Below are 13,599 nucleotides of genomic sequence, written 5' to 3' on the forward strand. Positions count from 1 at the left end.
CCGCCCCAGCCGAGGCCTCCCCCGCCCCAGCCGAGGCCTCCTCTGAGCCTTGGCGGCCATTCCCATATTAACCGCAGAGACATAAGTGCCCTGGGGGTGTCCCTGGGGTGTCCCTCATCTTCCCAGCCTACCCTCCTCATCCTCTCTGTGCAGGGGAGGTCCAAGCCTTCTACGAGGACTTGAGTGGCCGGCAGTACGTGAACGAAGTCTTCAACTTCAGCGTGGACAAGCTCTATGACCTCCTGTTCACTGACTCACCCTTCCAGCGGGACTTCATGGAGCAGCGGCGCTTCTCAGGTCCGTGCCCCTCCCCAGGCTGGTGCCTCCCACCCCTTCCCTCTCTGTCTGCTCTGCTTTCCTCTCCTCCCCTCCGATGCACCCGTCTTTTCCCAGCCACCTGATGTACACCCTCCTTTTCCCAGCCACCTGATGGCCCAGGGCACTCCCTCTCTGGCTGCACGAGGTTCTGGAGCTCCCCGGGGCCCTGCCAGCTGCTCCTCTCCACGCCACTGTGGCTGTACTTGTCCTCTGCACCCAGACCTTCAGTACCAGCCCCCAAAGGCTCAGCGGTGAACAGGAACCCCCAGGGCTCAGCATCTAGCTAAGAGCAGCAGCTGCCATGTCCTGGTTGGCACATTGCACCCACCAGACTCGTGACCCTGTCTTGTCTCATTCAATCCTCCAGTCTGCCCTGGGTGCTGGTATTGTGGTCCCCATGATACCAGGGAGGGAGGTGGATCTCAGACCCCTGTTACCTGCCTAAGATCATGCAGCTGAGAAGGGGCCCAACTGGGATTCAAACCTAGGGCTCTCAGAGTCAGTGCCTTGCTCCGGATGCTCCTTGCTCCCGCCCTGCAGCTCCCCGGGTACCAGTAAGGCTGCTCAGTGTCCAGGCCTGCGGAGGAGCCCTTGGGCATCAGCACAGCCCTCTGCCAGGAGGAGGGGCGTGCCGAGAGCAATGGGAGGTCACGTCTCAGAGGAGAGGGCTTCTTCCCGAGGATCCCAGGCCCCCATCACAGTAGCTCCAGTGTTGCCAGCACCCCCGTAGGTGGCCCGCAGGACCTCCTGCCCTAGTCCAGAACAATCCGCATTCCGGAGCCTGTGTAGGTCCTCGGCCAGTCTACAATGAGCCTCTTTCTGCTCGGACGCCCCCTCCTCTCAGCCTCCTCCCCCGGCCCTTTGACTTCCTTTGGGGGGTGCCAGTCGGCAACCAGGCCGAGAGAAGGTCGCTGGAGGGGGCCACTCAGAGGTGGGGACAGCGGGCCTTTTTCCTTCCCTCATCCCCTGGCTCCCCTCTCCCCTCAGATATCATCTTCCATCCATGGAAGAAGGAGGAGAATGGAAACCAGAGCCGAGTGATCCTTTACACCATCACCCTTACCAACCCTCTAGCTCCCAAAACTGCCACCGTCAGGGAGACACAGGTGAGCTGAGGTCGGGCGGGCACGGCCTTTGTTCTGCTGTAAAGGATTCAGGAGAGAGACGTCAGGATGAACATCTGGGCGGGAGTGATGTTCAGCCTGAAACAGTGCTTAGATGCTGCGTTTCCCTCGGTTCTGGGTCCCCGTTCAGAAGTCAGGGGCGGGCTGGGGTACGTCGTCGGGAAGGAGGGGTTTCTCCCGTCTTGCTCCTCTTCAGCCCCATCCCCCCACCCTTTCTTCCCTGCAGACCATGTACAAGGCGAGCCAGGAGAGCGAGTGCTATGTGATCGACGCCGAGGTCCTCACGCACGATGTACCGTATCACGACTACTTCTACACCATCAACCGCTACACGCTCACCCGCGTGGCCCGCAACAAGAGTCGACTCAGGTGCTGTCTCTGCGGGTGGGCAGGTTATCAGACAGCACTGATGTGCTCCTGAGGAGGAGGAGGGAGGCGAGGGGTGTTGGCTGTGAGCTCATTCTTTATTCTGTCTTTTCTCTGAATACCTCAAGACCCGCCCCATGCCCTCTGCCCAACCTGACAGCTCCTGCTTCTCCACCACATGTTTCCTTCACTCCTCTGTGTATCTCTGTCTCTTTTGTTTTAAAATATTTACTTGGCTGCACCAGGCCCTGCTTGCGGCATGCACCACCATCAGTTGCGGCAGGCAAGATCTTTTCTGAGGTGCAGCACGTGGGATCTAGTTCCCTGAGCAGGGATCAAACCCGGGCCCCTGCACTGAGAGGGAGGAGTCTGGGCCACCGGACCACCAGGGAAGTCTCTGTGTCTCTCTTTAGTAAAAGTATCAGAGCCACTGCTATTTACTGACTGTCTGCAGTTTATAAGCATTGTGTACTTACTTACCTCCATGAACTGGATTCTTTAGAGTAACCCAAGGAGGTGAGTTTGTCCTCACTTTTCAGGTAAGAAAACTGAGGGTCATTACAAGATGAGTAAGTTTTCCAAGAGTCACAAGCACTGAAACCCAGGTCTTAGAGAAGCGAATCTCTGCCCTTCCTGTCCTGCTGAATGCTGGGCATGTGGCGAGTTTCCGGGCATCTTGCTGATGGCAGTGGCTCCAGCCGTCCAGGCCAGCAGGAGCCCACCCATCACTCTGTTCCCAGCACCCAGGATGGGGCCTGCGCACAGCGGAGTTAGAAAGTGTTGATTGAGTGATTAGTCCGATGCTGTTTATGGCTGTCCAGGGCACTGTGATGTGCATTTCGAGGATGGAAGAAATTTAGACTCTGACATTTCAAGAAGCTTGCCCATCATTTGGATTGAAAAGCCAAGACACACACCCATCTGAGAATAACTGGGTCGTGTACCTGTATCTTAAACCAAAATCTTTGATGGAGCAGAAATTCATTCGTGTCATTCAAATTGAATAGGAGTTTGATAAAAGGTTGCAGAGCGGTCTTTGGGGAGTCAGGAAGATCAAATGAATACCCACAGTTTGGAAAAGGGTCTGAATCTTTCTTGTCTTCTTATTAAAAAAAAAAATTCCTTTTTGGCTTCTGTGAGAGCAAGCCCTCCCATCCCGCTCTTCTCTTTTTCCTCCTTCTCTTCTCCCTCCCCGCTCCCTTCTCTTCTCCCTTCCTTCTTCCTTTTTCCCTCCCTCTCCCGCACCCTCTCCCTTCTTTGACTTCGCTCCAGCCCCTCTTTTCCTCTCCTGCAGGGTCTGTGTTCCTTGCTTCTAGATTCCTTGGGGAGGGGGTCTTCCAGCTGGATGTCCTTTCTGCCCAGCTCCCTTAGAGGTAGCTGCTTGTCCAGCTAGACCCCCACAGAGCCCACCCTTAGTCCAGGAAGTGGTTGCTGGGAGCGGGGTGAGGGGCCATGGGCGTGCACACATCGGACTGGGGAGGGGTCCCTTCTTCTTCCCTGTGAGGGCAGAGCCGGCAGCCTTAGACGTGAGGAGTGTTGGCAGTAAAAGTGAACCTTCAGGAGAGCAGAGCAGCGGCTGAGCAGGAGCAGAAGGAGCTGATGCTGCAGGAGACCAGGCAGCAAGAGGCCCACGGGCAGAGCAGAAGCTGGCAAAGTGCTGGGGAGGTGGAAAGGCAGGAGGCAGGTGGTAGCCAGTGAAACTCTTAACGGTGGAAACTAGGAAGCCCAAGACTCTGCCTTGGGCTTGAAGTCTCTGGAGACAGAGAGAAGGGCCCTGGGCCCTCCCAGGAGGAGGCCCCATGGTGTCACGAGTGAGCTCTAAGCTGGGAGTCAGGGCCCTTCATGTTAGTCTTTGGTCCGCTTACAAATTGTCAGACTCAGTTTTCCCATCCCTAAAATGAGGATAACCCCACTAGCTTCACCTGCCTCCCGGGGTGCCCAGGAAAATCACATGAGGTCATGGATGCGAACCTGTAAAGGGCAGCATGAGGCTGTTTTGACCTTAAATCTGAAGTTTCCTGTTCCCAGCAGAGGAGGGTCCACCCAGGAAAGGGCTGATCTTGGTTCTGGCTTGCTCCTCAGGGTCTCCACGGAGCTGCGCTATCGGAAACAGCCCTGGGGGCTGGTGAAAACATTCATCGAGAAGAACTTCTGGAGTGGGCTGGAGGACTACTTCCGCCACCTGGGTGAGCACCTGTCGATGCTGCTGGGTGAACTGTCCCTCTGTCCCTGTTCAGGCAGGGGAGGGGGCCTGGGACACAGGGAGAGACGGAGGAGGTGAGGGGGACTTCATGGGGTCCCTGAGTCTGCCCAGAAATGGGTCCATATATGTGAACATGTGCATGTTAAGAGTCTCTGACTGCGGCCTTTATGAGATAGTAATCGTGATGGGTGGGCTTCCCTAGTGGCTCAGTGGTAGAGAATCCGCCTGCCAATGCAGGAGACGTGGGTTCGATCCCTTGGTCAGGAAGATTCCCTGGAGGAGAAAATGACAAGCCACTTTGGTATTCTTGCCTGGGAAATCCCATGGACAAAGGAGCCTGAAGGGCTGTAGTCCATGGGGTCACAAAAGAGTCGCACACAACTTAGCGACTAAACCACAATAGAAAGGATCCGTGACCGCCCCCCCCAGAATGAGCCTGAGATCTAGACACACTGGTGGTAATACTGTTAGAAGGAAATAGCCACTGAAGGCATCCACTGGGAAATGTGCCGTGCCCTGGGTTGCGTATGTGAGGGTGTGCGTTGGAAGCCTTTGTCTACACACTGTTGAACGACCCAGAAGAGGGCTTTGGGCTGGGCTGGGTCCCAGGAGAACTTTCTAGGGCTCAGGGGCATGCCTGAGGGACCCCCGGCCTCCAGGCAACACCCCAGAGTCCGGTATGGGAACATGGTACTTTTAGAGGGCATTCAGCTAGCAGTGGACAGAGCTGCTCCAGAGGTCAGTATGTTAGGTTGGAGGCGAGGGCACGTGGCCTCTTACGTGGTCTTTTGACCCTGACAGAGAGTGAGCTGACCAAAACAGAGAGCACCTACCTGGCGGAGATGCACAGACAGTCTCCTAAAGAGAAGGCCAGCAAGCCCCCAACGGTGCGGAGGAGAAAACGGCCCCATGCCCACCTGCGGGTGCCACACCTGGAGGAGGTGATGAGCCCCGTCACCACGCCCACTGATGAGGACGTGGGCCACAGGATCAAACATGTGGCAGGTGCGTGCCAGGCGGGGGCGGGGTGGATGTCACGGGGCTGTGGGCAGAGCTCCCAGCCTGTACCAGGCACACAGGCACACTCACCCTGCAGCCTGGGATAGACTGGGTGTGACTGGCTCACGACTCACAAAGTCTGAGGCTTTGGATTCTGTACTGCAGTGGCCGTCAACCTTTTCGGCACCAGGGACCGGTTTCGTGGAAGACAGTTTTTCCATGGACTGGGGTGGAGGGCAGGGTGGTTTCAGAATGAGTCAAGCTCATTACATTTAGTGTGCACTTTATTTCTACTATTATTACATCAGCTCCATCTCCGAACATCAGGCATTAGATCTCAGAGGTTGGGGACCCCTGCTCTACTATTTCCTTTTGCCCTTAAGCTCCCCAGCCCCTGCTGTACCCTTATGTGCTCTGTTGAACAGAAAGTGTCTTTTGAGTTTTTGCCTCCGTGTTCCCTGAGCTCCATGGCTCCCTGAATGAGCTTGAGCCTGAAGCGTCCGCATTCTCAGGAAAGGCTCCCGGAGAAGCTGAAGCTCAGACCCCAGTGTTACCTCGTAACAGGTCAGGGGGTCCAAGGTGGCCCCCTCCTCCGTGTGCCTCCCTCCTCCCATGGAGCTGTTCACACACTCCTGTCTTTGCTCAGTCGTGGAAACCTGCAGCAGGGGTTTTTCAGACTATGCTCTGCTCCTCCCTCCCTGGATACTGGGGTGTTGATCAGAGGAGGTTGAGGCAGGGGGAGGAGGGGGGTGTCAGCCTTCCATGTCCCTCGACCAGCTTTAGCCAGAGCACTCCCATCTTATTCGTGTGTTTTACATACAGGACTTCTGACTAACTTCTCACTTGAATAAACTGACCCTCAGCATTCACGTGACTTTCTCAGCATCAAGTGGCCGGTTAGGGATAAAGCCAGCGCTGAAAGCTGCCTCTGGCCCAGCCCAGTGCTGTTTGCCTTCCACGGCTGCAGGTCTCTGTCCTGCATCTGCAGGTCCCTGTCCTGCATCTGCAGGTCCCAGCTACAGGGGTCGGGTGGTTTTCTCATCCGTTCAGTCACTTCCCTTCTAGTTGCAGAGGGCAGAGGGCTACCCACGAAGCACGTGGTTTCTGAGACAGCAGCATCACGGACAGCTCTGTGCAGGACCAGCCTCATGTCAGCTGGTGGTAGGCTCGCGGGCCGCGTGATGATGGCCTCTTCCTTCTCCCCACAGGTTCCACACAGACGCGGCAAATCCCCGAGGACAGCCCCAGTGGTTTCCACCTGCAGAGCGTGTCCAAGCTGCTGCTGGTTATCAGCTGTGTGTAAGGGACTCCAGCTCTCCCCCAGCCCTGCTCCCGCCCCTTCCTTTCTCGCCTGCCGCCTCCTCCCCATCTGTCCTCAGGCGTCCAAACAGCCTCGCTGCTGCCCCGGTTCTTGCTTTCTCCTCTAGTATCTCTCCAGATCCGTTGCTCTGTCTGTCACTCCTTGCCTCTTTGCTGCTTTTTTCTGTTTGATTCAGTGCTTTACTGTGTGCTAGGCCTTCAGGACTCAGAAGAAAACGCTGCATACAGCATCCGTGACAGGAACTCAATTTCAAGTGGGTCAGACGGGCAGGAATTGATGGTTACTGCAGTGCTGGATCGGAGAAGGCAATGGCACCCCACTCCAGTACTCTTGCCTGGAAAACCCCATGGACGGAGGAGCCTGGTAGGCTGCAGTCCATGGGGTCTCGAAGAGTTGGACACGACTGAGCGACTTCACTTTCACTTTTCACTTTCACTCATTGGAGAAGGCAATGGCACCCCACTCCAGTGTTCTTGCCTGGAGAATCCCAGGGACGGGGGAGCCTGGTGGGCTGCCATCTATGGGGTCGCACAGAGTCGGACACGACTGAAGCAACTTAGCAGCAGCAGCAGCAGTGTTGGATAAATGCTAATACAGAGATGCCACAGACGTTTTAGGAGCCCACCCTTTTGTTTGTGGCTGGTGTTCTGGGTGTCTGCTCTGTGCTGGGCATTGGGACTGTGCACTTACGGGCCCACCCTTGACTGGGTGGCCAGACAAAGTCCAGACTTTGGAGTCCAGGAAAAGTGTGTGCTTATTTTATTGTAAGCAATGTATACTCATTGCCATAAGCTATAAAACTGTGGGCTCAGTAACTTGCACAGGAAGTTCATTGAGAGAAATGAGGATGTAAGGTGGGAGGGCTTCCCTGGGGGCTCAGATGGTACAGAATCTGCCTGCAGTACAGGAGACCTGGGTTTGATTCCTGGGTAGGGAAGATCCCCTGGAGAAGGGAATGGCTACCCACTCCTGGGAAATCCCATGGACAGAGGAGCCTGGCGGGTTACAGTCCATGGGGTCGCAAAGAGTCGGACACGACTGAGTAACTAACACACAAAGCGGGAGAACACAGCTCTGACGTGTAAGCCCAGAGCCTGCTCTAAGGACTTCCGTACACTGGGCAGGAGCAGCTCAGACAGCTGAGTGCCAACCCTCCTCCCCTTGGTTGGGCCATGGCCTGACAGCCTGGCCCTTCCTGCCTGGAGCTGTGCTGGGGGATGTGGGGGCACAGCTGAGGGAGTTGGGGACTCAGGAGCTGCCCAGATGCTGCCCTCTCAGGGGTGTACCAGGCACTAGACTGTCCGTAGCTCTGTCCTGCTCTGTGATGCCCACCCCACGCCCCAGCTTTCATGCCTTCACTGAGGCATTTTCAGAAACACAGAAGCAGGCACACAGCTCTGCCCACAGGAAACTGGGAAAGAAGCCCTGCACTGACATGGTTGGATTTGCACTTAAAAAAAAATCACCCTGACGGCAGCATTGTTACAGAATAGACAAGAACAGGCAGGAGGCGGGGAGGCCAGTGGAGCAGATGGCAGTGATCTCAGCGGGAGGGGCTGGTCGGGCTGAGGGCCGGGGGCTGAGAGGGCCCAGAGGTTAAGGCTTGTGCCACCTGGTTACATAGCGAAGTGAGGACTTTCGGGTCCACGTGGCCGTGAGGGTTGTGTCGTGGACAGAAACCTGGAACTTAGTGAAAAGATGTTGCGGAAGATCCTGTCAGTCCCCAGTGTTTCTGAGGTTGTCCGAATGGACATGACAGACAGATAGCTGTCAGTGTGGACCTGGAGCTTAGAGGGGGAGTTTAGGCTGCAGTTGCAGATTCATTTGTCAGTAGCATCAGAGCCATGGTGTGCACGAGATCATCATGGCGGCGAGTATGGAGCGCGAGAAGGGGGATGGGCTGAGGACAGACCGGGGACCAGGTGGCAAGAGGGGGCCCGTGAGTGTCAGGAGGGGGGTGCTCTTGTTCACCGCACCTAAATATGTAGCATAAAAATAGACGCCAGTCTTCTGACTATGACTATGGCATAAGCAGCCCACATATTTTTATATAAGTAAATACAAAGACAACTGTAAGACCAGTGAAAATCCACTTTCAGCAGCAGCATTTTAATGTCATTCCTACCACTGTCAAAACTGAATCTCTGATGTTGGGTTTGCTTAACAGAAAACTCTAACCTTGGGTTAGCTCTGTTTCAGCTCTTTCTGTGTTTTGTTGTAAGTAGAGAAGATCAGGTGGCCTGAGTAAATTGTATAGTGGATTAAGTCAGGTTGGAGCTCTGATAGTTTAGGATATTCAGACCTCATCTTTCAACCCTAGAGCGTCCGGGCAGTGGGTCTGCTCCCAGTGTGCAAGTGGAACCTTTGAGAACAATGCAGGGTGTCTGTCTAAGTGGCCCACGCCACCGTAAGCCTGCCCTTTGGCCATCCAACCCTCGCATCTTTTCTCTGTTTAGACCACCCTCAGGCCTTCACTTGAGCCACGTCAAGGGATGTCCCTTGGCCTCCGCTGAGCACAGACCAGACTGTAAGCACAGTCCCAAATGCAGGTGCTGAAGTGGTTGCAGGGCACCTTGAAGAGGTGGCTTTCAGAAGATCCAGGTGTCTGGTGCAATTAAAGGTGGTATCGTTGAGATTCAGTACATCGCTTAGAAGTCCTTGTGGAGAGCTCAGAGCCCCAAGAACACAGCTGAGTAGCCCCAGGGATCTGTAGCGCCCCTTTAAGGAAGACAGCCTTCCCGGGTGCCGGAAGCCAGGGTGAGAAACACAGAAACACATGCCATATGTACCACACATTTTGAAAGGTCAGAGACGTGGCAAAGATTTTCTTTTCTTTGTTGGTCTTTTTTCCATCTATTTATCTTCCCATTTTTGTCATTCCTTTTCCTGTGTGTCTGGACCTCCTCCTTTAATGAAAGTAACCACACCCCTCGTGAGGGGTTTCACATACACCCGCTCTGTGCACAGAGTCACCCCAGTAGAGTGGGTGTTATTGGGAAACTTGATAGGAAGTTAAGAGGCTTCAAAGCTGGGAGCCAGGCTTTGTGCCCAGTTCTGCGTGTCTACATCCTGTCTGTCCCAGAGTCTTCATCTCTCCATCCCATGAACCTTGAGGCCGCTGAGGCCGAGAGGAGAGAGTTCTCAGGCCCTCGCTGACTCTCCATTCCCCACTGGGTCCGACTCCTGCTTATCCTCCCAGCTCCCTGTCTCCTCGTAGCTCCGGCCTATCCCTGGGAAGCCTCTGCTGGTCCCCATGCCCCCGGCAGGGCTCTGGCAGATGCACAGAGGAGCCAGGAGCCCTCAGGCAGCTGTGCTAACATCTGGGAGGTGTCGGGGGTCAGAGCTGGGAACCCCCCTGAAATTCCTCCCGCAGTTCGGGTTGGTAGGAGGAACCTTGTCTCAGTTGATCTCCCTTGAGATACCAAAGGTCCACTTACGCTTGCCCCATCCCTTCCTCGCTCACTGTTCTCATCTGCTGTTTTCTCTGCTCCTGGTGTTTCTTTCTCACTCTCTCTGGCTCAAGTTAGGCGCAGCCTCCCCTTCCCCGCACGAGTCTGTTTCCAACCTCTGCCTCCTCCCCACTTTTCTTCCTTGCTCCCATTAGGATCTGTTTCAGGTGCTGTCTGATCGCTTCTTTCACCCCCTCATCTCTCTTCCTCTCCATCCACCTCTCTTCCCCAGCACCCACTTCTGGGTGGTGTGTGTCTCTCCTTGCTGAGGCCTGCATCCCACACACCCCTCCATGGTCCTGCTGCTGTGCCCCAGCCCCTACAGGTGAGAGTGCGTCTCTCTCTCTGTCTCTCCCCCTTGCTGCATTCCTCCCCCCACCTCCCCAGCTCACTTACTCACTGCGGTGCTTCAGGTGACCCAGTGGTCAAGGACGGTGGCCTCTGGGGTGGGGCACATCCCTGCCTCTGAGAGGGAGGGTGCCCTCCTAGACTCCACCTCACGGTTGCTGTTTCCGCCCCCTGCCCCCTCCCCCAATCTCCTCCTCAGTCTGGTGCTGCTGGTCATCCTCAATGTGATGCTCTTCTACAAACTCTGGATGCTGGAGTACACCACCCAGACCCTCACTGCCTGGCAGGGTCTCCGGCTCCAAGAAAGGTAACCCCAGCCTCTTCCCTCGCCACCCTCCCTACCCGCTGCGTGTCCCAGTGCCTGCCTCTCGGTCTCGGTAACCCCAGCCTCTTCCCTCGCCACCCTCCCTACCCGCTGCGTGTCCCAGCGCCTGCCTCTCGGTCTCGGTAACCCCAGCCTCTTCCCTCGCCACCCTCCCTACCCGCTGCGTGTCCCAGTGCCTGCCTCTCGGTCTCGGTAACCCCAGCCTCTTCCCTTGCCACCATCCCTACACCCTGCATGTCCCAGCGCCTGCCTCTCAGTCTCTGGGACGGCCCTGCTGCCCTTGGTCGGGGTGGGGGTGGGTAGCCCTTGGGAATGAGTCCGTGGATGAGCTCTGACAGTTGTCCCTGTAGTTCAGTCTGTTTCTGGTTTGGGGCACAGGAGAACCCCCGAAGGACAGAGCACCCTGATGTGGGGTCTGGGCACACGGGACATAACTCCAGCTGCTGGGGCACCCCTTTTCCTACCCCACAGGTTACCCCAGTCCCAGACAGAGTGGGCCCAGCTCTTAGAGTCCCAGCAAAAGTACCACGATACTGAGCTCCAGAAATGGAGGGAGATCATCAAATCCTCGGTGATGCTTCTTGACCAGGTGAGAGGCCCCTACCTGCCCTCCTTGCCCTGGGCTTCTAGACACAGACCGTCTTCCCTGCGCTCTGAGAGGAGCATCGTCTCCCTCCACCAGACCTCCTCCTCCATCCTTTCTTCTCCAGGCCAGCAATGGTTCTCGTTTTAGAGCCATCCTTGAGTGAGCTGTTGGAAACACCCAGGTTCCCCAAAGTTACATCAGTGAAATAACACAGTGGATTTGCAAGAGGAAAAAACTATAGATTAGATGGAAGGAGAGCTATTTTTTTTTTTCTTGGTAAGCCATAGCCATCTGACAGGCATTTAAAGAGATAGCTCCCTTTTTACTGAGATTTATCTTCCCAGAGGGCATGTCTTTCTAGTTCCTTTTGATGTGTTCCATCCGTCCTCCACCACCTATTGCCCTCAAAACACAGACACAACACCCAGCCTTCAGGACATGGCTTCTCCTCCAAGGCTGTGCTGCAAGTCTGAAAAGAAGGTTGTACTGTGTCTTGTTTTTGTAACATCTTCTTCCTGCTGCTTCTTGCTATCTGAAACCTAAATGCATCTATTTAAGACAGTCCTCCTGGGGCGAAATCATTAACTTCATTTCATCAAAGGTGGGATCCTCCCCTTGCCACTAACTAGTTTTTTGACCTTAAGTAAAGGATTTTGTATCTGTGACCTTCCATTTCTTCATCTATAAAATGGAAATTGTAATCGTTGCTTCATGAAACTGCTGTCACATTTGCTCTGATGGCACATAGGCACTCATTAATATTAAATTTTTTTTCTCCTTCATGGTTTGGTCTCTTAGTTCTCAATTAAGGAGAGAGAATTTTAATTCAACCACCAGGATCCAGCTTAATGGGTTTAGCCTGCGCTCAGTTGTGTCTGACTCTTTGTGACCCCATGGACTGTAGCCCACCAGGCTCCTCTGTCCATGGAACTTTCCAGGCAAGAATACTGGATTCCACAAGAATCCATGCCACTTCATTCTCCAGAGGATCTTCCCAGTCCAGGGACTGAACCTGAGTCTCCTGCATCTCCTGCCTTGGCAGGCAGATTCTTTACCACTGTGTCATGTGGGAAGCCCCAGTGGGTTTAAAGTATCACGTGTTAGAGTACTGGAGCCACGTTTAAGGAACGCGTTTTTTTTTTTTTTTTTTATCAAAAGAGGGTAGACAGCATAGCAAGGAGTCTGGAACTCTGGCGCATCAGGAAGAACGATAGAATTAAAGATGTGCTCGGAAACAGGGAAGACTGGGTGGGTGAGCAGAAGAGGACAGTCTCAGAGGTTGGGGTCTAACAGCTAGAAGAGGGACTGAACTAGGGCCAGAAGTTACAGGGTATCTGATTTCTGAGTCATCAACTAGAAGCAGATTCCTTATGGTTGCTGCTGCTGCTGCTAAGTCGCTTCAGTCGTGTCCGACTCTGTGCGACCCCCATAGATGGCAGCCCACCAGGCTCCCCCGTCCCTGGGATTCTCCAGGCAAGAACACTGGAGTGGGTTGCCATTTCCTCCTCCAATGCATGGAAGTGAAAAGTGAAAGTGAAGTCGCTCAGTCATGTCCGACTCTTAGCGACCCCATGGACTGCAGCCTACCAGGCCCCTCCATCCATGGGATTTTCCAGGCAAGAGTACTGGAGTGGGTTTCCATTGCCTTCTCCGCCTTATGGTTAGAGCAGTCCAGAAATGGGATGGGCTGCTTCGAAGGACTGTGGTTCCACCTCTGAAAGTGCTCCCTGGGTAACGAGGTGATACGTGGGGTGAGGGGCTTAGGGATTAAGGGGGCAGGGGCAGTTACTGGATGACCTGATCCTCTCCCAGCCGTGGAATCCTGTTCAGGGCAGGTCTCCTTCAGGAGGAGCTTGGGGCCATCAGATCTGTAGCCTAGTAGACTCGAATCTATGGGCTTCCCTGTTGGTGCTAATGGTAAAGAACCCACCTTCCAATGTAGGAGACATAAGAGATGCAGGTTCAATCCCTGGGTCAGGAAGATTCCCTGGAGGAGGAAATGGCAACCCACTCCAGTATTGCCTGGAGAATAGCTTGGACAGTGGAGACTGGAGGGCTACCATCCATGGGGTTGCAGAGTCTGACACGACTGAGCAACTTAGTATGTATGCAGACTTGACTCTACAAGCATTAAGATTGGTGTTTTGGAACTTCTCTGGCAGTTCAGTGGTTAAGACTTCAGCTTCAGATGCAGAGGCTATGGATTCCATTCCTGATCAAGGAACTAAGATCCCATATGCCTGCGGCCAAAAATCCAAAACATAGAACAGAAGCAACTCAGTAAAGACTTTAAAAATGGTCCACATCAAAAAAATCTTTAAAAAAAAATCAGTGTCTTCTGTTCCCTTTTTTTTTTTTTTTTCCTTTTTTTAGCCACTCTTTGTGGCTTGCAGGATCTTAGTTCCCCAGCCAGGGATTGAACTCAGGTCCTGGCAGTGAAAACACCAAATCCTAACCACTGGACCGCCAGGGGATTCCCATCATTCCATTCCCTTTAAAAGAACATTAAGGAGTCCCTCATCCCTACTGAGCAGAGGATACAGGAGAACTAAAGAGAAGA

At 54.3% G+C, this 13,599-nt stretch overlaps 1 protein-coding gene across 15 annotated transcripts in view; it reads left to right on the top strand.

Moving 5' to 3' along the window:
• Positions 1-13,599, top strand: part of GRAMD1B (GRAM domain containing 1B) — a 261,587-nt gene that overhangs the window by 241,525 nt on the left and 6,463 nt on the right. For 12 of the 15 annotated variants that reach the window (XM_086339711.1, XM_086339709.1, XM_086339704.1 and 9 more), the window contains 8 exons: positions 154-297; positions 1,306-1,424; positions 1,669-1,811; positions 3,891-3,994; positions 4,813-5,016; positions 6,219-6,309; positions 10,328-10,435; positions 10,925-11,042. In XM_086339711.1, coding sequence (XP_086195837.1) covers positions 154-297; positions 1,306-1,424; positions 1,669-1,811; positions 3,891-3,994; positions 4,813-5,016; positions 6,219-6,309; positions 10,328-10,435; positions 10,925-11,042 — 1,031 coding nt within the window. Of the gene's footprint in view, positions 1-153; positions 298-1,305; positions 1,425-1,668; positions 1,812-3,890; positions 3,995-4,812; positions 5,017-6,218; positions 6,310-10,327; positions 10,436-10,924; positions 11,822-13,599 lie in introns of those variants that run through there. The other 3 variants (XM_086339706.1, XM_086339717.1, XM_086339702.1) reach the window with 2 other exon arrangements.

Source organism: Bos grunniens, chromosome 15, assembly GCF_055505025.1.
Source record: "Bos grunniens cultivar Pamir isolate PY7600 chromosome 15, Bosgru_T2T1.0, whole genome shotgun sequence".
Lineage (NCBI taxonomy): Eukaryota > Metazoa > Chordata > Mammalia > Artiodactyla > Bovidae > Bos > Bos grunniens.